General features: G+C 46.9%; 1 protein-coding gene across 1 annotated transcript in view; it reads right to left on the reverse strand.

The window, feature by feature from the left end:
• LOC133342386 (serine/threonine-protein kinase D1-like) overlaps positions 1-25,471 on the reverse strand; it is a 145,941-nt gene that overhangs the window by 32,899 nt on the left and 87,571 nt on the right. The window contains exons 4-5 of the mRNA XM_061551524.1: positions 8,703-8,863; positions 3,777-3,803 (exon numbers count right to left, since the gene is read on the reverse strand). Of these exons, the coding sequence (XP_061407508.1) occupies positions 3,777-3,803; positions 8,703-8,863 (188 nt within the window). The remainder of the gene's footprint in view (positions 1-3,776; positions 3,804-8,702; positions 8,864-25,471) is intronic.

The raw sequence follows: 25,471 nt of genomic DNA on the forward strand, positions 1-25,471 counted from the left end.
ACATGCTCAGAAACAAGACGCACAAATTCACACACCGATGCAATCGCCGCGCATGCGTGGCAAACACACCGTGCACACATATGCATGCACACGCATATATAGACAAGCAGTAAATCATATGTAAACACCCAATGTGTGCACACAAAAAGCGCACATGCACAGAGACCTGCGCCGACGGACACGCAGCACGCACGACACCACGCAAAACAATTTCACAGTTTTCGCCGCACCACACACACACAGTCGCATGCGCATCAACGTGTGAACCAAGAAGAGAAAACGTTTTCGCATCATTGCTATTAGCAACATACTGTTGCATAGTACACAGTAAGACCATTAGCAGTTGTTGCTCCAATTACAAAAGCATGAACAAAACAAAAGCAAAGCTAAACGACAAAACGATCCTAGCAGTGATTCTGGATTAATTAAACGTGAACGTTTGTTTCGTTTTTTGCATTTTGGCAAAGTCTGTTCGTGCTATTTTCAGGCAACTTAAGGGAGTCTCGGCACTTGCAAGGGGTCTGAAGGAGAAAAAAAGGGCGGGGAGGGGGTGGGTGTGAAAGCGACTTTAACGAAGCAACACTCCTGTGGCAGAAAATCGAAAAAGTTGACAAGGAAGAAAAATGAGCCAATATGTACGAAGGCTGGCGTGTCTGCTCGCTCTGGCGAGCGCCGTCGCGGATCCGTTTCACTCGGCCACATGTGCAACTGCCGTGCGGTGCGCAGCGCTGAGGAGCCCGGCTGGCAAAAGGCCCAGACAAAGAATCCACATGGGCAGAAAAACGACGAGCCGTGTGTGGGTGGCTGGGAAATGGGCATTTCAGACAAGTCGGTGTCAAAATCAATGCCGCCCCCGTGTCCCGTAAATATTTTCAACAAGTTGACTGTGGTCAGCAGTGTCAAGGGAGTTTTTAAAAATTAATATCGCATTGCTCCTGTTCACCCAGTGTAGCCAATAACATGAGGTGATGCGAGTGTAGTCCCCATACACAGGGCCCAGTACATGCGGAGAGAGACTTTATTTTATAATGTCGGTGCGGCAGGTTCATCTATTGGGAGTAAAGACGACAGAGGGCCCAGATTCCACTGTTGAATGGATTTGCACCTCGGCACTATGACGGCTGCCCCCTTCTCCCCCCCGCTTCCAAACCACGTGTAGCCAAAGCACTGAGGTTGACACAGCCAATCAGAAGCAGTCTCGGTACCAGCTCTGGCCAATCAGTGGGCTGACCATGTTGAACCCTTTGGGGCAAATATAGACAGATTATTTTTTTACTGCCCTTGAGGTAAATTTGACTTGCCTTGCAGTTCAATCATTTTAAATCCCCATATGTTTATCTCCTAAATGTGGATATAAATGGTAACAGCAAATGACAACTTCAGTTTCAATACTACGGCAGAATCTAAATATATAGATAATTTAGTGAAGTACATCATATGTACATTTACAAGCAATTACAATGCGAGAAATAGATTTCACGCATAAGTATCGCCACAAGTGTAATTACGCATAATTATAGGACGCAAAAAACAAGGGACTTACATTGGCAGTGGTTTGTAAACGCAACTAAAATAATACCACATTCATTATGTATATATCCAGTGGAAGCGAACGAAAAAGTCGAACTGTAATTTAGAACCCTTAGTTTGTTGTCCTTCCCCGCACCTCCGATTAGCATGGTTGGCTTCGCAAAAGAAGTTCAACATGCATACAAATAGGGCCTCCCCATGCTGCGTGGGTCATGGGGTTTGTTGGTCATACTTCCCCACACAGCTGGTCAGTACGCCTTGGTGAAGCTTTGGGGGGGGCGGGGAGAGTGGAAGGTGCCAGGACCAGAGGAATCAATTTTGAAATGTTCAAATTGAAAACAGCAACAAAACCAGTGCAGGCAATGGTTGCCAAAAACTGAAATTACACAATTTATCTCCCCTGGTCCAGATGATGTATTTTAAGCATACAGGGCTGAGAATGTGTGCATAGAAAAAAAAATTCCTCCCCAAAATTGAAAAGTGGTTCACGTGTGTAATTACATAATCGGTGGTGGGAAAAAAATGCTCTCCTTCAGCCACCTGCACTCATTTTTTTCGCCAAAAATTGTGTTTGTTAATTTTAAACTTTCTTTTTGCACATCTTACTGCTCCGCAAGTTGAAAATAACTCTGTTAACACTGTTTACACGGAATTCATCGTTGTTCCATCCACTGCTGGATGAAGGCCTGCCCCATGCTGTCACCATCCCTCACAGTTCTGTGATGCCACAATTTTACTCACTCCTGCACACTGAACTCATTACATCGCTAAATCTCCTGCACACGAGAGCTCATTACATCGCTAAATCTCATTACGTCGCGAAATCTCCACGGTGGTCATTCTTTCAGGTGCTCTCCCTGCATTATATATTTATATACCTTATCTATTTTCCGTATTTATTTTTTTGTGATTTGCTCACCTTTCCTATACTTTGTACTCTTATAATTTTTGTCTTGTTTGTTGTAGTAACCTTTTGACGCGCCCCCTACCGGACATCCGAGCGTCATAGCTCATCAGATTTCTGCAGGCTAAATAAACTCTGATTTAGATTTCAACTTATTTGGTCACGATCTTTTTTTCTCACATCATGCAGAGTGAGCAATAATTAATTATACTTAGGTTTTTTCGGTAAAGTCACGTAGGTAAAAAATTAAAATTAATAAAAGCTATCGTGCTGTGACGGTTCCACCTGAAGACGGAAGCTTGCGTTGCCTCCGAAACGTCGTGATTTATTTTTTTATTTCTATTATTACTTCTATAATTTTTTTTTACATACGTGACTTTACCGAAAAAAACCTAAGAATATGAATCCTTGAAGTCACGAAAGCTTCAAATCTAGAAATAATTAATTATAGTTATTGTTGGCATTGAGAAGGGACAATTAAAGCAATGGTCAAGTTTCTTACATATCCGCCGCCTCTGTCCACCCGGCAGAATTAAAGAGGCTATTGACGATTCGTCGAGCGGCAGATCGTGTGTGGTGGGGTGAAGTGTGGGTATTTCCACCTGTTCCAACACATTTGACCAGCGAGAAAGTAGGTAAAAGTACCTTCTAGATGGGCCCTCTGGAGGTGCCAATGCAGCAATGCTGTGGGCAACCAATTGCAGAGCTGCACCTTTGCCTTCAAGTCAATCATTAAATTAGGCCGCGTGAATGATGAATCTCGCAAGTTTGTCTTGAGTTTTGCTTCAACACACACAATTATTATATCATTATTAGTTTTGCATAACTCGTAACACATGCAAAGTGCTATACGTGTGATAAAGTGGTAAAAGCAAGTTGGTACTAAAACGAGCGAGTGTGGGTATTGGGGTGGCGACACTCAGGACCGGATTACGTTCGATGGGGGCCCGGGGGCTGTTAGCCTTGAGGGGCTCCTCTTTGTAAACTAAACGTCTACCCTTCACCGATTTACCACCACCCATAACCATTGTTATTTTTACCGAGGTTATTTCCGTTCCGGTTTTTGTTAACGTTACATACGAATTGTAGATCTAAATCGAAGTTGAAATAAACATAACGATCTTAATTGTGTGCACGTGACTGGCGGTCGCACACACAGTCATGCTGTGGCTGCCCGTAACTAATTACCGGCGACGTTTATCGCGGTGGTACACAAATACGATTCAACTATTATGAAGCCGTATGTCGAGGCCGAGGGCTGTAGCCCCGAAAGGCCCTACGCTAATCCGGCCACGGCAAACCCTGAGCGTGCGAATGAGAGAGTAGAATTGCAGGTACATACCTCCCCACCAGGAGAGGCAGTGGGCGGCTGAGAGGAACAGCAAAAAATGGAAACAACAACAACAACGGAAACATTGAGGCAAGAGTGAAGAAACGAAGAAACATAATCAGGGGTGGGGGACGCACGTGAGGGAGTAGGATGGATCGAGTGTTGGGTCGTGGTGAAGGGAGGGAGGGAGAGGAAGTGAGAGAGAATATGTCGGGAGAGACAAAAGTAGATGCACAGCATCAGTAAACAAGCAGGAAGAACAACACATCACAAATTGCAGAAATTAAAATTCCCCCTCGGCTGGAAGAAGATTTAATTCCTTTGACACAAAGCATATTGGGCTGTCGTGTTTGCGAGAAAATGTAAACTTGACATTTACATTACTTGTTGATTAAATAATATTGCAGAAAAGAGGCAACTGCAGTCAAAAGTGAGGCTGCAAAGATGAGAAAATCAAGCAGACAGAAAGATAAAGGGAGAATAATTTGTGCACAAATAAGCAGTACATTCGTCTGATGCAGGACATGCTTACATTTTAATGAGATGTGGCCATGCCACATAAAGGGATGTAGCCTTAAGTGGTTGAATGTATGAATAACATTAACTATGCACAAATATATATGAAAGCTCCCTCAATACCACCAATGCCACAAGTGATTAATAAGCGACAACAAAAAAACCCACATCAAATGCATGACATGTAAGGATGGGTTAATGGGACGCTGCTATGGTGCAACGGTCAGCACACTGGACTCGAAAAGCAGAGGTCGCCGGTTCAACTCAAACTTCCGGCCTGGCAGTTGAACAATTGGGTCATTTTTTTATTTTTTTAAACCACCCCCATCGCCTCTGTCAAACTCAGCACCATTAATCGCTGCGCCACGGTTAAATCGATCGGTAGGTTACGTGCGGTGGAGATCAAGTGTGGTTGCTCCCACCCCCTCCAACGTCTGGCCAGTGTGGAAGAGTAGGCCAAAGTAAAGACAAAACGCCCTCGAGCGCTCCTAGTCGAGGCCCTTCTGACATCAGTGGCGTGAGGCAAGCCATCGCATGGGTGCAATTGCACGTCTAAATAGAAAAAAAAAACCCCAGATCAAACAAGTACCATTCTCTGCACAGTTAAATGGATCTACATAAATGCACCACTGTACATTTCATGGGTGACCGACCCCAAAGTTTGTGGCCAGTCATCCATGATTCCACCACAACCGCAAATTATTTCCCTTCTGATTCCTGGTATCCCTTCCTCATATTACAGGCAATCCAGGCAATGCTGTTTCTGTAAAATCTGCAGGCCGGGTTGTGTGATTAAGCCAATCTGTTTTTATTCATTATTATTATTATTTGCAACAAATATAGGAACCACAACGATAATTTTGGTTGGATAATTTTCAGCAGGGTATTTATTATACTTTTTATTCGTTTCTGTTATTGGCCCTGGTTGCGAGCCTTCTGTTATTGCGCTGCCACTATCCTTGGAAGTGAATGACGCGAGGCCTGTACGTGAACAGAAATGATTTGTGCTCGGGGGTTGTATCGCTGCCTTCATGCATTTGAAAACTTTAGAGGCTGAGTGCTTGACAATAGAATAATCAATGCTTAATAAAGGTAGCCGCTGATCGAATTGATGCGATAGTATTTGACGGCACACTGACGATTATTGAGGAAAATCCCCTAGATCCACAAAACTGGCTTGCGAGGTGGTGTTTGTCACGTGTGTGCGTGTGTGTGCATCCGTCTTTGTGGGGATCGGTAGTGTCGTGGTTCGCACAGTAAGCTATGAGCCCGGCGATCCACGTTCGATTCCCACTCATGGCTAATATCACTGCAGATATATCTGAACTCGTCCTGGGGCTCCCCAGAGGTCAACTCAGCATAAAACGAGCACCTCGTACACTGTGTGAATGTCAGCATTGCGGGGGGGGGGGGGGAATGAAGGCAGATGGGCAGGGCACTGGCCACATCGCCCCATTGTGTGCCATGTGGGCCTTCATGGCTGCTCACTAACAGCACTCGTCCCAACAGTCTATGTCGGCGAAACAGGAGATCTGTGCCTTCGCTTTGTGGTGTGTGTCCGTATGGTCACGCGTGTGTTCTCCGCATGCGATTCTGGCCACACCACCCCCATCGCGAGCCACGATGGCCTTGATAGGTGCTCGCTAACAGCGCTCACCCCACAGCAGCCTTTTAAGGCTAATACGATGAGTGGGGGGGGGGGGGGGTTCAGGACAGCCCACGTGCATTTGTGTGCGAGTGCGCCTGTTTCTCCACTCGGCTTTTTGGGAAAAGCAGAGATCCGCGGGCGTCGTGCTCCCAAAGCTGACAAATACCGAGCGGGGAGCTGTGGCGCCAGGGCGCATCAAAGCACACGTTTGCATGGGAAGTGGCGTGGAAAGGTCAGCGTGCGATGGAAAGGTCAGGCCGTCAGGGTCAGGAGGAGCGCAACCTTCCCCCTCTCCACCTCACCCCACCCGCGCTCCCCCCCCCCCCGCCCCACCCCTGTGCCCATCCCATGCAAACGGCCGTGCACATTTTTCTTTGGACACGAAAAATAAATACGACGGCTGCTGGGTTCTCGCGTAACTCGACGCCAGAGAGGGACAAGGAGTGCCCCTTTTGTGCGTCCTGACACGTGGAGGGCATGGCCAGCGCCAATAATCGGGGCCAAGAGGCAACCGACAAAGGGGAGAGAGAAGCGGCGGCCTCTGCCTTGCCGGAATGAGAAGCTTACGACAGCCCTGGGAGGGGAGGCATGCAATTAGTCACGTGGGGCACCACAACACAGGCAACGTTGAAGAAACCTTAAACCAACGTTAAACGTGAAACAGAAGGAGTAATGATACAGGTTGCTTATTGTCTTCTTCTTGGTTCTTTCGGTAAAGTCACGTAGAAGGGAAATAATAAAATAATAAAAATATAACATAATAAAATACAATTCTCACGACGTGACGTTTCAGCCACAACGCAAGCAGCTTAAATATACGCTGCTCATTTTCTATCGTGTAGGCTGCTCCATGTGTACGAGGAAGGTCTGCGACGACCCAATGCTGAGTTGTACGATGATAAATTAGAAAGGGGGGGGGGGTGAGGCTTAGAAGAGCGGGGGGGGCACAGCCCCCTTCAGCCCCAAAGCAACACTGCTTGAAGGGGCTCTCACATGGCACTTAAAATAGCAGGAAACAAGTTCACACAAACGGAGTTCCTTTTTATAGGATCGTTTCAGCGTTCCAAGAAACGCGAGATAAGGGCCTTTAAAATGTTAAGTCGTTCAAAAGTTGAATATGGCATTGCCTATGAATCACAGCATTAGGCACTGTCAGAGAGAGTTCATTTCTTGACCCAGAGCTTGACAGAGAACGACGAAAGGTCCACGTGAACACTGTCAATTTCAATAAAAACAAAAATTACCAGCAGAATTTACAGCTCGAGCACCACCCACGTAGTAGGCAGTCAATAGCGGTCTTCTGATGCATTGTCTTCTCACTGACATTGGCATGTCAGGAAATTCCACCACTGGCTAATGGGCTGAATAAGATGGTATGTATATCTCTGGCATGCGCCTATGCAGCATTCATCCTCGAAGCAACGGCTTTTGCCTGGCCATCGAAGACGGTGGTCACTGCATCATGCGCTTCTAGATGCACTTCTGCGGCCGTCTGGAACCTTCCTCCACCCAGCATTAGGAAGCTACTGGAGCTACGCACTTTTCAAACTAGGTTGAAAACTGATTTCGGTAGAACTGATTTTTGTTTTTAGTTTGTCGTCCTTCCCCCGCACCTCCAAATTGCACGGTTGGCTACGTACGGTGCAAAATAAGTTCAATATACGTACGTACGTACATATGCAGGCTGGGCCAGTGGGGGTGGTCAATAATGACGGCCGCCTAGGTTACCAAGCCGTGGGTGGGTGGGACAGCACCAGTAACATTCACAAGCGCAGAAACCGTTATGGATCTTTACACAATTGTATGGACGTGTCACAAGGCGTGAATATAATGATTAACACACACTGGTTACATGACAGGCAACAAATAACAACAAATGAGAGCCAACTGATAACACAAGCGGTAAATACAAACAACAACAAAATCAAATATATTAAAAAAACACGATGGGCGGATTGACAAACCAGTTGTGGCAGAAGCCGTTAACAGAACACTGCAACCGTCCACTCTTACGATGAACGTATCGTGACGTGCATGCGCGGTTTGAAGGAGCAACCAGAGGAAGAAAGAAGGGGTGGTGATTTGGAGGTGGAAGTGTGCGACAATTTAGCGAGAGCATTCTTACGGAAAGGAACCAGTTATACGGCAGAGGAAGAACTTAAGTCTGGCCTTAAAGAATTTGGGTGAGAACTCAAGAGACTAGGATGTATCTCATTTGCAGGTAACCTGGGGCATGAGCCTCCCAGTAGGGGACGATAATAGCCATGTAGAGTCCCAATTAAGTACATGCTGCGGGTAATTTTCCAAGATGGGAGAGGGAATCAGTAGCGGTGGAGAACCAGGGGCAGAGAATGTCAAGCATCAGGAGCAGATCAAGACCAGTCTAGAGCCCCCCTCAACGGGCTTGGTGTAAACCAACATTGGCTCCTCTAAACAGCGTGTGTGCGCCGCAGCGAGCGGTGTGTCTATCCCCTCCTCATTGGTTGTGCCCCCAGGTTTGGGTCAGGTGTCAAAATTGAGCGGTAGGAGGCTGCATCGCCGAGGACAAAGTTAGAGACCAAATGGACGGCGTGGCAAATAAAGCTACCTGGAAAGCAAACCGAGCAACTTTTTTTGCCGGAGACTGAAGGGGGAACCAATATTCCTGGCTATTAGTTGCCAGGGGAAACAAACGTTTGGTGGGGCGGGCAGCATTTATTCTGTGACGTGGGTGACGGAAGTGGAAGAAGCAGAAGAGGGGGGGGGGGCAAGGGGGGTTGGGGGGGGGTCGGTACCGGCGGCGTGTCGTCTGCGCTGCTGCACTCGCCGGCCATCTTGGGGGCGGCGATGCCCGTGATACCGGTGAGGGAGACGTTGGAGAGACGGCGCCGCCGCAGGCCGCTGCAGTTGTTGGGGATCTTGAAGGCGCAGCGCTTGTGGTAGTTCGACCCACAGCCTGGGACGGCAACGACAACAATGCACGGGGGTGAGCGTGCTAGTGGATGGTGGTGTGGGGGGGGGGGGCTGGGGAAGAAGTGAATTGTCATCATCAGCCATGATATCAATCCACTGCCGATTGAAGGCCTTCGCAAGCTGCCGTTATTCTGTGACGGTACAGCGATGGAAACGATCCACCTAACACCTGCACAAAAAAGCAAAACTCATGTCACAACAAGTTTGCTGAACAAATGCATGTTTTGGAAGAGGCACAACTGGAAAATTGAAAAGTGTGTGTGTATGTATATATATAATATATGACATTATTGAATGTGGACCAGGATCAAAATGATGAAATAAAGAGCCAATCGATTGCAGGCCCAAAATGCTTTTGGGAAATCATCCGTTCAACTGTAATAAAATACTCTTTGATTCCTGCAGTCACGAAAGCTTGAAATCAAGATGTAATAAAAAGATTCGTCAAAACTTTTTTTTTTACACACTGGGATCGCACCACCTATACGGGGCTTAGTCATTTACTAGGCTTCACGTGTACCCTTGGCTCCTCAAAATGTACACCCCCACCGCCCTTCCTTCCTAAGGATGCTTGACCCAACCAAGCATTGTCAGCGCACATGAGGACCACACACACGTGATCACCTCACACACACAAAGCGATGGAGGAACGCCTCCTGGGCAGTTTAACTATGAGGACGCACATTTCAGACGATTCCGAGACGCGGGTAAATGTTTTAAGTCAAGTCACACGTTTTGAATTTTTTTTACTTGGACATAGTACGTCAATCATTTCGGACTATAATTTATATAGAAACAATATGTCCTTCGTTTCGTTGGCGAGGAAGATTTGCTCCTAAAACCGCAGAGCATGGGCGATTGTTGGCGCCGGTTCTGGCTGCCTTCCCACTTTGTCTGTGGGTTTCACGGGCCTCCTTGTGAAAACTGTGGGCGTTACAAATTCTACAGGGTTTTGAGATGCAATTCGCATGGATGACACAATATAGAACTACATTTATTAAATACCACGCGTCAGACGATCCCACTATTTCACCCATGCTGGGATGGTGATGGTGCATTTGATTTGGTGTTTGCATCAAGCCATCGACTTACTGTATAAAAAATCCACACGAGACTAGAGATATGACAGCCCGTACGTATTATTAGGATGATTGTGAAATGTTAACCATGGCGTTGCCTAAATTATGGAAGAGTCTGCAGCAAGGATGTCGGCACTTCGAAACCCTACGACGATGATAGGAGGCGGCAAAAGTGAGCGACAAAAGCGGTAGCAGCAGCGACATCACGGATCGGATCAACAATCTAGGCCCAACCCATTCCGCTCGGAAACACGCGGCATCCCGAGCTGCCACTGCAGAATCCGTCGATCCCAGATCGTCGGCCTAATTAGCCATCTTTAGACCCACAGGTAAGACAATGATGGAAGACGATCATCCTCGACGACGATGGATTCACGAAAAAGAGGACACTCCTCACGAAGTGGACATCAGCTAAAAAAATAGCACACGTGTGCAACGACACATTGATTCAACTATTGAAGGAAATATTCACGCTCGAATGTGCGTTCATCCAATCCTGTGCGGTTAGTTTGTTCAGAATTTTTGAGAATTGTACGGAAACGTTAGGTTTTGGGTGACGGAGCAAAATAACAGGCAAAGTGGTTCAATTGAGATGGAGAAAAAAACCCAGAGAGACGTAGAATAAAAAAAGACTAAACAAATGAGACAGAACATAGGAGAGACAGTTGCGAACAAGTGCTGTAATTTACATGAGCACACACTACAATTTAAGTAGATGAAAGGGGTATGCCAGTGTTACTATATGCGAAAAAAAAAAATCTGCAATCGTCACAATCGTGATAATTCAGCAAAATCTCTGGGGAGGGGGGGTGAATTGTTACACGCCTCGAAAATACGTTCAGGAAATAATAAAACTGTGCTAACAAAAATCTTGAGGGAAGCAGTGTTGCAGTGGTTAGTGCACCGCGATACGAACCCGGTAACCCAACTGCAATTCCGGCCATCAGTGAGGAGTGATATCTGAACCAGCACCCCCCACCACCACCACCACCACCCATTCAGCCACCTACACTGGGCCCCGTTGTGAAGTATGGTCAACAACCCCCATGGCGGTGGACGGTGGGGGAGGAAGGAGGGGGGAAATAATTACTTCAGCGAGCAAATGGATCGAGAAAGGGGCCGCATATTATTGATATGCTTATTTATCTTTTTTGAAATGATATTGAGGAATAATGACGGAACAAGCGGAGCACCCGTGTCGTCTGTCCTGAGGCAGGGAACACGATGTGCTGCAATCAGGGCACAACAAAACCCCCTATGAACCTCCCAAGAAGGGCAGCACGCGCACGAGCGTTTATTGTGCGTTTTCACAAAAAGGGGATAGAGAGCGCGCGCACGTGCCAAAAGGCGTGACCTCCAACGATCATTGCGCTTTGAAGGAAGTGCTGCAGAACAACAAAAGGACATGGGTTAGATTATAGACATTATCGTTAGAACACGAAAGACAACGATGTGGAAGGCGTTTATCGACGAAGCGACTGCATGCCCGCTTGTGTTGTTTTTTTTATTGCGCGATTTTTAAATTCTGAACGAACCCACTGTGATGCAGATTAAGGTCACGTGGCTATTTGTGATGTTTACGGACAGCCCCCTCCTACCCGCCACGGTGTATACATTGAGCTGTCTCCAACTTTGCCCCGTGCATCTAAACCATGAAGCGGAGCAGGTGGCCCCTTCTCCCATGCTGCACCTATCGTCTGCAATTCCCTCTTCCGCGAGCCAACATAATTGAAAAGTCGCTTCTCCTGGGTCACCAACCTTTCTCTGCACTCGTTCCCAAGCAACCTCCCACCTTTTTCCCTTGTTTGAAAGCAACTGAATGCCTCCCCAGTGTGTATCGCATCTTGAGATGCGGTTGTATTTAGATTCAGTCCAACTATGGCTTTGAGATTGTATGGATTAGAGAGCATAAGAGCAATGCAAAATGAATATCGCCATAAATAAAATAGGCACATGACAACAGAACGGTACAGGGGACATAGCAACAGGAATGGAGAAAAAACCCGTAATGCCCTCAACGGCTCACACCAACTGCGCTACGAATAGCATAAGAAAAGGTAAGGAGTGAAATAAAATAACAAAATAAGTGAAAAGTAGAGAGGCATTTTTTACTTTAAATGTTAGATTTTATGGGAAGGCAAGTCTGAAAAAAGCACTCAGACAGGACTCGTTTCTGAGAGCGATTATTGGCAGTGGTTGAGTGATGGTGGAGTGGCAGACAAAGGAAGAACACTTTCCTGAGAGGCCGCCCGCCATGTACGTACGTTGAACTTTTTTCGCACCGTACGTTGGCAACCGTGCTAAGACAGAGCGATGGGACGGGCTTGTGCGCTACTGCCAGATAGATTGTTGCATCATGAGACGGTGATAGATGGGATGAAGGCTTTGGGCAGGCCTCCGTCCAGCAGTGCGTAGATCATGGCTGACGATGATGATAATTTAATGTCTATTGTACTGCTTATCTATAGACTATAAAAGACCAATACAATTTCACAGTTGAAGTTTTCCACAAAGGCTTCACGTCGTCTGCATTAGGAGCGAGGTATTTATTAATTTAACAAAATACTATTTCCAACTGTCATCTCCAATTTTTTTTAGAGAAATGGGAAAATGTTTAAGACATCCTTCGAAACCCCATTAAGTTAGCATGCCTTCGTGAAAAAATGTTCACATTTTTTTTGACATTGGTCATATAGAGCTCATGATCAATAGCATAGGTCCCTTGTTCCTTCCGGCGTAATGAGCCCCGACTCGATTCTCTATCGTGAGTCATCCAATTAAGTGCTGTGACTGACAGAAAGCTACTCCGTCACATGCGAACAGAGTCGGCTTCTTCTCAAGTAGACGAGAGGGCACAAGCTCGTCAAATCGGCAGCTCGCGCGTGGTGGGATGACGCGTTGGTCGCCTCCACCTCTTTCCAATGAATCTGACCAGCATGGAAGAGTCGGCCAACATAACCTCGAGAGGAGGATCTCGAGAGCTGCACCAAAGGGAAGTCTTGTACCAACGGTGGTGGCGTGAGCAAGAAATTGCAGGGCTGCCCCTGAACCATCATCAGTATAAATACAAATTCTGATTCATCTCCTTAAGACGAGAAGGGTGGCCTGCGCTGTGGATGGGGGTGAATCTTCCCCATTGGCCCCCTCCTTCATCATCATATATATTCCATGAATTAAACACATCATTAATTGGCCAATAACAACTTAATATATAGAAGACTGCAGAGCTTGGGAAATTGTTTGGCACCAGCTCACCCAGTGGCTGCATTCCCGCTTGTCTGTGGTTCATTGTCATGGCTCAGAGTCGTTCTCCGTCTGCGAGAGCGAGCGACTACTGTGCGCGTCACAGGCTGAAATTATTATTGTTATTGTCATCACAGAGGCCGGTGGTGGTGCCCATGCAGTTATTGTCAAGGTTAAGCTTAAAGCATCGGTCACAAGTCACCCAACCACTCCCCGCACACCTGAGGCTGCCTTGAAGAAAAGCCTGCTGCAGTCACGCGTAAAAAATGCATCTACCCCCGTCTCGGCGCTTGCGTGCGTTTTCACGTGCGCACCATCAAGCACACGTACACGCTGACGTTCATGCAATTTTAAACAAACTCTGGGTAACCCCGGCAATTGCCACGAGTGGCCTGAGATGCCCCTACCAGGCTCCATTAATGAGCTCTCAGGATTCATTACGCGGGCAAAACACACGATGATGAGCATTATGACGGTGAGGAATTGAAGCCAATGGCGGTCATCTAATAGGTTCCTTTTTTATGAATTGATATACCAGATAAGCGTTTCAAATCGGACCAATTTACAATGAATGTGCTTGATTTCATCAGATCGTGGACGCTCACAGAGCTGATTGGTAGCTGGAAGGAAGACCGCGTGATTATACCAGATGGTGTAGGCTGGGCCTGCGAGGTGATCATTAGGTGACACACATCAACACATCGAGGGAGTATTCAATCTATGAGTAAATACTTTAGTGTAACCCTCCCTTGTAGGTGGTGGGTTTTCTCCAAGTACTCCGATTTCCTCCGATTTCCAAACACTCATTCATAGAACCAGCCAAATGTGTGTGTGTGTAGTCTCGATACCTCACCGAGACTTTCCTGGATACATAAATGGCATTATTATTATTATCACTACATCTGATGGATATTACACAGCGTTATTGAAAACATAAGTAATCAAACGATCCTAAGGCGAAAAAAACACGGAAATAATACTAACAATAAGCATTTTTTGTCGGACAGTACATCTCGTAAAGATGTGAGATGGTGGTGTGGGTCATAAGTTCAGGCGAGCCCACCAATCTACATCGTCGCGTGAGAAGAGGAGCAGCAGCCCGAGGCTAAAACAGAACCCGAGGAGCCGCCTTTCTTGTCGTGAGCCGGCAACCCATTGTCGTTTCGTAATGGTGAAAACAAAAACATGTTTCTTGCTTTCTCAGAGCCTTGGGCAGTTCTGCTAAATCCCACAATGTCTAATAATCCTAAACACATTTGCCCTTCCCTGCTGGGAGGTCAGGCATTTGAGCAACGTTTTTTAATTAGCATGAATACATCTCGTTTGTGTTGTGCCCATATACAGTCGAGAACCAAAATGCAGTGCATTTGACACTCCATTTTTTTTGTTTTTGTGCAAAATTTATTTGTTTCGTTTGCCACGAAATATACGGCGGATTATACGCAGCATCAATACACTCTTGTGTATTGATGCTGTGTAATAATATATTTCTTCTGCTAAAGCCAAACCAATTAACTAGACCGGGGGGACACGTTTTGCTCTACCTTTCATCTGATGAACGTTGCATCAGCGAGACATGCCGAGGCCAACAACGCAGCATTTCAACTGCAGACTTTGAAGGCCCACTTCAGAGTGACAATTAGGCACTAATGGGGAGGGGGTCGGAGTCTTCTTTAAAAATTGTTTAAAGCTGGAGAGGGCTGAACATCAGATTCGAAATTACGACCAGGTGCAGCTCAATTGCAGCCGACTGTGATCTCGCTGCCTTTTGTTTTACATCTGGCAAGCTCATCGCTCGTGAGAGCGTCTGCAATGTTTACAAAGCGTACAATGGGGCTTTTTTTGCATCCCTAATAAGTAACACGCTGCTGGGTCCATATTTTGTAACCAAATATAAGACAGGAGGGCAGCAATACTTGACATTGACTATCTCGTGAGTGTTTTACGGTCCCCCTCTGCGTTGCCGACTGCCTTGCTCTCGTCCCCACTTGTTTTGTTTTCCACGGTGGCGAGGAGATGTTAACTACCTCGCCTGGTATACACGAGGTCGTGGGTTCGATCCAGACCTTGACGCCTGCTGTCTATTTGGACTTTGCATGTCGCGTGGATTTTTCTTTTGGGTTCTCCGGTTTTTCCCCCTTCGCATTTAGAATCAACGTGCATTTAGGTGATTTTGGCTGCTATAAATGTACACGTGACAAGCCACTTAGTCGAGCTCTCATTTGTGGCAAGGTCACTTCTGAAAAAGAGCGAAATAGCTCAGTGGGCCTAACCTGGTAATAACCGAGTGGAGGGCGATGGTAAAACGGAATAGCCTTATCGGCCAACGGGTCTCAGTGTAATTTTTATAGCCCCAATAGAATATATCCTAATACATAAAAAAAGAATAGAAAAATAATATTGACAACTGTTTCCACATGCCATATCGGTCATGGGCTTTTTGTTGTTGTTGCCATACTTCACCACGCTGGTCAGTGCAATTTGGCAGAGGAGTGGGGGGGTATAGGGGGCAGAACTGGTTCTGATATCACGTGCCACCAACGTTAGGCATAGCCGGGAATCAAATTGGGGTCGCCAAAGGTTCATAAGCCCCCACAGGCTAACCACTGCGCCACCACTCCACCTGCGATTCCAAGATGCGGCTTAGGAAACGGTATGAAAATCTCACAGATGCATTTAGAGGTTGCTTGATTGTTTGGTTACCTTTGTTACCCAAGTCTTCCTCGCAAAATAGATACATATGAAGCTGGTGCTGCCGCTTCTCTGAACTCCACATAAAATAACAGGGTAATTACAAATAATAGTCATCATCAACAGCCATGGTCAATCCACTGCTGGATGAAGGCCTCCCCCCCCCCCACTTCCCCTTGCTGTCATCATCCTTCGCGATCGTGCGATGCGACAGTCCACCTAGCACCTGCGCACGAATTTATTTCATCGCTCCATCTCCCTCGGTAGTCATCCTATCAGAGGCCTTCACTGGCTGCCACCACCCTTCGTTATTCCTGAACATCGCCCATTATCCCTTCGAGCCGTGAAGTATCCTGTCTTTATTCAATGGTTATGTCATTAATGTGCATACTAAAAAATAGGGATGCATTTGACTGAAACTGATGGGAGAGAACAACGGATTTAGTGAGGTTTTAGTAATATTGAGGTTTACAGAGAGAACGTCTTAAATAGTCTTGAAGAGGAAGGCGGGATAGGCGGTGGGTGATTTCTCATTATGTGCTCACTACGACGCAATGATTCATCTTTCCCAAAATAGTCACGTCACCCTAACAGCCTCTCAACGACTTATAAATAGTCAATGATATACTGCACAGACCTTGCCAATCCACTGCTGGATAAAAGCCTCACCCCATCGCGTTGGTCATGGGGCTCATGTGACCGTACTTCACCAAGCTGGTCAGTGTGTGGTTTGGCGAATTGACAGGTCCGACTTGGACATCGCTCACTGCTGCCGTTACCCGACAGTCGGGAGTCGAACACGTGTCGTCGAGGTCCATAGCACGATGCACCACGCTCCACCACCCAGCGACTCAAGTTATTAATTGGACGCGACGAGATGGGAACGGGCGCGTCTCCTGGGCCTCGTCTGCTAAATGGTGCCGCCGGAGTATTCTCGGCATTCATGAAGTGCCCGCCCTTGAATTCTTCATGCGCGCGGCTCCCCGCCCCCCCCCCCCCCCCACGTCGCTCTCCGTCAATTCCTTCTCTCACTCGTGAGCGTCGTTCCACGTCGATGCGGCCGGTCACGGTGAACAGGTCGTTGCTCCCACTGGCGGGAAAGGAACAACCGCGGTGGGGGGGGGAGGGGAGACTTTAAACATGCAGCCCCCCCCCCCCCCCACCCTTTGCAGTTACTTGCTGCACGCGAAGCAGAGGTCGCAAACGGGTTTTGATTCCTTACCCGTACTCGGCCGCACCAGGGTCGCGGCCGGGTACGGGTAGCCGGGTATCGGGTAGGGTACGGGTATCGGGTACCCGGTTGCGACCTCTGGTGTACGGCGACGCAGCGTCGGGGACCTTGACAGCGGCCTCACAGCGCACGCAGTGGAGGCAGCGATGCACAGAAGCGTCATAGATTTCATTTCAAATCAAATGAACTGGTGCCAGATAAAGAATGCATTTATGAGTTAAGGAACACAGCCGAAGGAATCCGAGTCGGTGTCAATGCGTCTCTCTCTCTTGGGTACAGGTAGACACCGTTACAGAGCAATAGCAAAATGTCAAGGGAGAAGTTCAACAGCTTGAATTATCCAATCCTTTAAACTTGCGGCATTTGGTGTTTAAAGTTATATATATGCCACAGGAATTAGATAAAGCTTTAAAACAAACTCTGGTTGTGTTGGCTGGAAGCAGACCTTGGCAATGACTCTCTAGAATATAATCTGTGGCTCAATTAAATTAACAAAGGGCATCCCCACCCCTCCCCCCCCCCCCCAAAGGTATAAAGCCCCCTTTAAATATAAAGTGGAAAATGTCATAGCACAAGTTTTATAAGTGAATTTTAAAGGAGTGAAAACCTGACAGTCGAGGTCCCGGCTGAGGTTTTTTTTTCATCTCTCAAAGTTTGAGCCACAATGTATGACCCAAAGATGAATAGCACTTCGACGACATTCAAACTCGGGTAATGAATTGAAGTTGAACTCTACGATGATCAAGAGACCACGATCAAGATGTCACCATGACCAAAGCTGTTGATGCCACCACATCTCGCTAATGCTTTCTGCCCACCGCAACATCACAAAGCTCTTGCCCTAAGAGACTGAAGTTACAATTTGCTGTGTTTTTTTGTATATGTCAGGTTGCCAATAATTTACCATACATTATCTACCCTGCACAAAGCACTCACAAACCGCAGTGGTCTCATACCCACACTAATAGTGTAACTTCATCGGGTACGGTACATCGTTCCCTATTGCATCTACATGTACAGCTGAGTTTGTCCAGGCCTCCTCACTCCTTTCTGGCCTGAAGGGATATCTGACCATACTTCACCACGTTGTTCTGTGTGGACGGGCTGCACTGCCCTTCCACTCGTTGATAGACATAAGCACCACCTCTAGTTTCTTCATGATGAAAGAAACCTATCATGCAAGGAGACATTTTTTTCCCCATGCTGTGAAGTGTAAAATAACCAAGTTGGTTTGCCAACACTGGGGATGTTTTTCTGTCTTTTCCCTCACTTTTTTTCTGGACTGCGTTTCCGACGTCACGTCATTAGATGAGGAATCCATTCTGAATTGTCACAGAGCAGCGCATCCCCCTGTGTTTGAGAACAGTCAGTGGAAGGAGATATCACAGAACTGCCCTTGAAATATTGTCTAGTGATCTCTCATTCATACAAGGGGACAATGCTTTTCCCACTCTGCTGCAAGAGAATAATATCCATCATGTAACAGTCAATGCCTGATTTAATCCTCGGTACACCAAATTGTCTGCAGTCATTCAATCAGTCTCAGACTATCAACTCAATGCAATTGAGAAGCCAGTTTAATCAGCAACTCGGCGGTGTTAGCTTGGCACCGATTTTGAGCCATCCACCCATTTCTCAATACGTTTTAAAAATTATTTTAGTGGTGGCGTAGATCTATAACAAAGAGCGCTTTTGAGAAAAAGTGTTTGGTGGACCATGTAGATTTGTAAAAGTCAAAAAAGCTGTAGGGCCAACGATTTAACCGCAAGAAGCGGACTTGTATTTAAGAACTTGCATCTTGGAATCCCTGCCTCACTTGATACAGAAAATCTGGCTGTGACGGTCCCACCTGATGACGGCGACTTGTGTTGCCTCCGAAACGTCGTGATTTTTTATTATTTTATCTTTATTAATATTAATTTCATTTTTTACCTACGTGACTTTATCGAAAAAACTAAGAGTATGTCGAGATTTAAACCCAAGGATGTTGGCAGAGCCCACTGGGCGCTCTGACCTTTGAGTAACCCGGCAAACCTCTCAACACCAGGACATGTTTACACCAGACAAGCGAGGCAGCGACTTCACAACAAACTATTGGTCATCAACGTAATGCCAGTTCCACTTTTTAAAATGTTGTTTTTGCGTTCATGCAGCAACTTGCATCCATGAGCTCAGCTCTGCTCGGTGGGAGGGGGTGGGGTGCGGAAAAAAAAATTCTTAAAAAAAAAATCGCTCAAGCACGGGAATAATTCTTTCTTTGAAAAGTACGGCTGTTCCCGGGGAGCAGAGCTGCGCTGACCGCTAAACGTCAACGCTTTGTAGGAGCCCTTGCTCATGTGAGGAGAATCGGTTCAGCAGGCTCATTAGAGCCCCCACTCGTTCAGGGTCACTGTCGATTAAGCCGAGCATCAATCAGGGAAGTAAATGCATTTACCGGGCCTATTTGCACAAAGCTTAGGAAAATGCCACTTTGACAAGCCATCTTTGGCCGTGTGAACAATAGGCAGACTAAATGCTTACACAGGCTGCGTATACCGTACCATAATATTGTGCGGCCCGTTGATCAAGCCACTGCTGGATGAGGGGCCTCCCCACTCCTTGTGGGTCGTGGGGATTACTTGACCACACTTTACTATCACTGGACCGATTTAAAAGCTCTTTGCACTTTGAGTCAAGAATTGATGCTGTCCAACTGTGGTGAATGTAGCGGCATCTCGTGGCAGCAGGGGTGACGTGAAACCCATCAGTTAAAATTGATTCTTAGGCTCACGATGCAAGCAGTGGAAAGGGTGTGTGGGAATCAATGATTTAAAAAAGAAAAGTGCATGACAGTTATGTGAAAGTGCTGGCACCCTTGTGTGAGGGCTCGCCATTTTACAGCGCTTTAGAAATTGTCGTTTTTACTCTTCTTTTTAAATTACACGCTGATGTTATGATTATGCCAATGAAGCAAGCAAATCTGTACATAGAGAGCAAGCACATCTGTACAGTATTCAACTCTGGTGTTTCGCAAGGCTCTTATCTCCAACACGATTTCTTCACTTGAACGACGACTAATCACCTCCTACTCACCATCTATAACAGTGCCCTTCATGCGGCACACGGATTTCTATCACGAGCCGAAATTAATTGACGTTTCGCTGCCGAATTATCAAATACTTCGCCGTCTCAGCGATAACCGGGCTTCAAAACACGTCGTAAATAAGGTGACAAAAATTAACTTGACCTGGGTCAAGTTTATTTTGTTTAACCAGCCGAGATCTCAAGGGAGAGGGGATAGACTCACTTGTGCCAAAATGACAAGAGCAAAAAGTCATAACAGTGCATCAATGAGGCAAATTAAAACCAGAGCGAACACCGTCCAAATTAAGTGCTGCTAGTTACTGGCCACTCGGCGTTCATAGCCTTTGGGACTGTGCTCAGCAACCTTGACAAAAAAAATGCAGCCCTGCACTCAAATGCACCGTGTCACAATCACAACATCTGGACCTTCTCAACATTCATGGGCATTCACAAATGTCTAAATAACACGCGCGCACACACACACGAACAACAGGTCACGTGCTTAGCAAATGTGGACGATCGCAGATGCAACCCTACACACGACGTGTGTTGCTCCCGGCGCGGGCAGAAACTCCCCGCGCGTGGACGCGAAACGTCGGACATCGCTCCACACGTCACGCGCAACGGCCCCAAAAGCACAACGCAGGAGATGCACGGCAGCGCAACCGGGAGAAGCGTCCACCCTCCGATGTGCTCCGGGCGAGCGGAGATTAACAAACCGCTCTCTCACCGTCTGCCCACGTGAAATAAATTAGTGTCCTGCGATTTCATGGTAATGGTCTTTCTCCAGAATGTCACCGGGGATTAATTGGTTCTTTTGGTCCTTTTTGTTTTCTGAGGGGGGGGGGGGACATGGATGATTGGTCTGCTCCTGTAAATTCCGTCGTGCCATCTGGAACGAAAGTTAACGAGGAGGTGGTTGTTTTGCATCGTCTTCAGTAAACAAAGTGCGGCTCCATTCGATGCCGCAATAACTCAAAGCGCGACGTGTCTGCTTCGTATGTTAAAGGGCCTGTGAGCCCAATAATATATTTATAAAAAAGAGCCCATGCCGTTTACTGCTGTGTGTGGCATTGGTATGCGACCATCACGAAGAGAAATATACATGGCGAGTCCAAGCCAGAGGCTGCCTGCCATTACAAGCAGCAGAGACTCGCCATTATCTCTGCAACGTTAATAAAATATACATACCGTATGTCAAAGAGAATAGATGCGACAAACATAAGAGAGCTGCAATAAATAACATAAAAGAACTTTACACAAGAGAGCCTCACCAAACCTCACCATTAGTTTCTGTACGGGCATTGCATTGGGATGCCTAGCCACCAATCCCATCTACGGGTGCCGTGTGTGAGAGGAAACAGAGTAACCAGAGAACACACACAAACACGAAATGATATTTAACACCACAAAAGCCACACACACACACAGCTGTGGAATGCCACCGGAGCACCGTGCCAGGTGTGACAACTGAAGTTTTCTTAATTGCCAAAGCAGAAATTGCCACTTGCTTAATGAATCAGCATTCATTGTAGTAAGTAAAAACAAACGCCAATAGAATATTGTAGTTTGCAGTTGGCCACACATTCCGTCCCTATGTTCAGACCAACATTGAGTAACGGGGCCATGCAGTTGGATTAATGTTCGTCGTGTGCTAAAATCTCTCAACAGGATTGGTATCTCCGTGTCCTGCCCTGATGTATGGGGACTGAGCGATCGTGAAGAAGCACAAACACATTGGTTTGTCAATGCTGTGCAGCTCCTGCTTCTCTAACAAGCACAATTATGTTGAAATATATCGTCCAAACTCGCACACACGAGTTGCAAATCTGTCCGTGGCCAGCACCAACATTCAAAGGTAAAATATCCAAAGACTATCAATTATTTTCACGAAATAATTGCTGCCGTGGTGAAATAGTAAGCGCACGAAAACTGCAATCCAGAGGTCCCTCTCCTGGCATAGCAGCTGGAACAATGGACAAGGTTTCCTTAAATTACCTTGCCCGTGTCAAACGAGCTATATAAATGGGGCAGGTCCACGTGTGGCATGGTATAGTAAGCGTCCTCCAACCTCCTCCCAGACCTCTCACTAGTATGGAAGAGTAGGCCAAAATATAATCTAGAGGGGGGCGCTCCGTGGGCTCCCTTGAGCGTAGGCCCTTCTGCCAACAGGAGCGTGAGCAAGCAATTGCAAGGCTGCAAATGTACCTTTACCTATCAATTAAATCAATTAAAGAGTCCGTAAGAGCGTGCACGTGGCCGACACGGCTTTGTTTCAGTGGCGATCCTCACGGCACACGAGGCAACACCGGGCGCACATTTGTAATGCTGGCTTGCCGTAGCGTTTGCTGTGAAGTTGATGGAAAATCCGTTATCGAGGCTTCCCACAATAATTGTGCAGATGAAGCGGTGAGCAAAGCGTTCTGCACGCACATTGCACGGGGCACTCTGCAAGCGGCGACTTCCGCTGCTGCAGCAGACAGCCGGGAAGTCGCCCAGGTGATCAGGCCCAGGTGAGCAGGCGGGCGGGCAGGCGAACAGGTGCCGTTATTATCATGATCCTGATCCCGCACTCACCGTTACTCACTCTTACTAACCCCCTCAACCAGCTTAGCATTCTACCGCATAAGTTGTGCTGGACAGCTCTCCGATGTGCTTTGCGGGTCGTTCACGCACGGTGCCCGACGTTTTCTGTTTCGGCGCGCTGCTGGGGAGAGTCTTCAAGAAACTCAACGAGCTTCAGGAAGACTAAAGGAGCTTCCTGTCAACGTGGAGCAGAAACGTCGGACACGTGCACCGGGCAGCTTTGCGTGTCCACCCCACAGGTGAAACCAGTCTCGGAGTCCACCGTGCATGAGGGGTCTCTAAAACTGCTGCTTTTTAAACACGTCCAACTCGCCCACGAATCCCGTCCCGTTTACAAGAGATAAGGGCTTAAAACTAGCCGAAGCATTGATTTCACTTGCATAAAAAGATTTTTGCACACAGCGTTGGTGTACGGTGCTTTTTATGCAATATTTTGCTGTCTTTTCTTGGATTTTCTGTTTGCACATAGTCACTTTAAGATGTTTGCTTGTTCATGTTTTAGTTTTTTTGTTTGTTGCGGTTGCACCCGATTCAAGAGCCGAATGGCTCACAGGGCTATACCTAATACATGAAACTTGAAAAAATGAAAAACTTGAATATATATATATTTGCCAATACGAATGCAATTTTGCCACGATGTTCTTTTTTTTTTACTACGCGCACAGAGACATGCGTTTGTTTGTTAGTGCCTTCCTCCCTTGAGCTTCAGTTGAGGTGTTGGGGAAGCTTTGATGCACAGAGAGTGCCAAGAATGCTTGCCTCACACGTTATTCAGGGGGGCGAGTGGCTTGCCAGGCACTCCGGATTGGATGTTCTCGGACTGAATATCACAGTGACAGTTGGGGAGAAGGGGGGGGGTGGAATAAAATAGTACAAGTGTGGGTCTCATCAAAGTTCTGTTTGATACCCTTGTTATCTGTGAGTCAAGCAACCACTATGCCATCTGGTTACCTGGCAGCCTACTTGATACCCAGTATCTCTTTATAAAATATATTACAGCTATTTTTTTTCTCTCTCGACTTCTAGCATAAAAAAAAACATTATTAATTGACGAGAATATTATTAACTGTATCATTATTTCCCCCACCTCAGAAACTCTCTCATTTACATTTATATTAAAAACACTTCCTCGCCCAATGTTTTCGTTTCTAATTTTCAGCGGCGCATTGTACATCTGAATTTGGGAAAATGTGTACTTTTAAAACGTTCGTGACAATGCACACGCTATTTAATTGGAAACATCCTCAAGGCGTTTGGTGACAATAACAATGAATTTATCAGAGCCATCGATCAATGCACTGCTGTATGAAGGCTCTTCCAATGCCATGTTGGTCAATGGGTTCATGGCATCGGTGGTGTAGCCGTTAGAGCGCTTAGCTACGAACCCGGCGACCAGAGTTCGATTCCCGCTCACGGCCAACGCCGGTGATGATAATTATCGGAACCGGTCTTGGGCCTCCTCCCCTCGGTCGGCTCAGCCTCAAATGAGTATCTGGTGTAGCGGTGTGTAGTAAACGTCGCCACTTGGGAGACAAAAGGCGGCCAGGCGTGGGGCTGGCTACCCACCCCCCCCCCCCCCCCCTTGTGTGCCGTGCCAGCCTTCATAGGTGCTGCTCACTAACATCACTCGCCCCAACAGTCTGTTAGAGGCTATGCGGGGGATCTTTGTCTTTCTCATAGCATGGCGAAATCACCACTGTGCCCCCGATCAATTAAGGCATTTATTAATACAACTAAAATACGTATACTCGGACATCGTGTTTTTAAATATAACCTTAAAAAAGCATATTTTGCTCCAAAAGAACATTTATCACCGTAATAAACTTCCATTGTTGTATGTGCCATCCAAGATTTTGAACGGAGCATATTTTAATTGCGTAACGAAAAATGCCCGCCGTCCTTCAATGCATTTCCTAAAACCGTTTCGATTTGTAATGCACTTCTCTGCTCTGTCGCCAATCTGCACCGTAGGACCTAATACGTCATACGTCATCTTCTTATGCTCAAACGTTCGACCATTATGCACACGCCGACCACGTGCGATGCTACATCTTGGTGTGTGCGGTGTTTCAAGGTTGCAAGGTTGTACCCGAGTGTTGCTTTGGCGTGATATTCGACGTTTCGCTCCACGTTCCTGAAGAAGCCACCAGCACGTTGAGCGAAACGTTGAACGTCGTGCCGAGCGACACAACCCAAAATAACATCGGAGAAGCTTGACAGCACAACCGCCGGAGCCTATGCAGTGGCAAGTCTCAGAACGGCTGCTCTTTGCCATTTCCCATATCAGCCAGTGGTCCCTGGTTTTGCGATGGCAAGAGGAAAGTTCATTGGAATTATTGCTGACCTGACCAAAAACAATTAGCCCACCCTCTCGAAGCCACTTCATGCCCCAGTGCACTCCATTCACAGCAGCTCAGCACGCCCATGGGCGCAACAACCGCCCGACGCATCGTTGCACACGCTAAGCTCCACCTCATGGCCACGGTGACCAATCGGCCGAGATAATTTTTAAAACAACCTGAAAGAAAAAAAAAATACAGTTTGCAGATAAAAACTCTGAGCCACTTCAACTCCCATTGGGGTCACTAATGCACAGGTTAGGGGTCAGGTCCTGACTTTAGAAGTCCAATAAACAATCATGAGCTGACCCAGTGATCCCCAACGGAAGTCAAGTGTGGCAGACCTTGAGTCATTGGTC

The sequence above is a fragment of the Lethenteron reissneri genome, chromosome 14, assembly GCF_015708825.2.
Source record: "Lethenteron reissneri isolate LAM-NWPU_2019-01 chromosome 14, ASM1570882v1, whole genome shotgun sequence".
NCBI classification, from domain to species: domain Eukaryota; kingdom Metazoa; phylum Chordata; class Hyperoartia; order Petromyzontiformes; family Petromyzontidae; genus Lethenteron; species Lethenteron reissneri.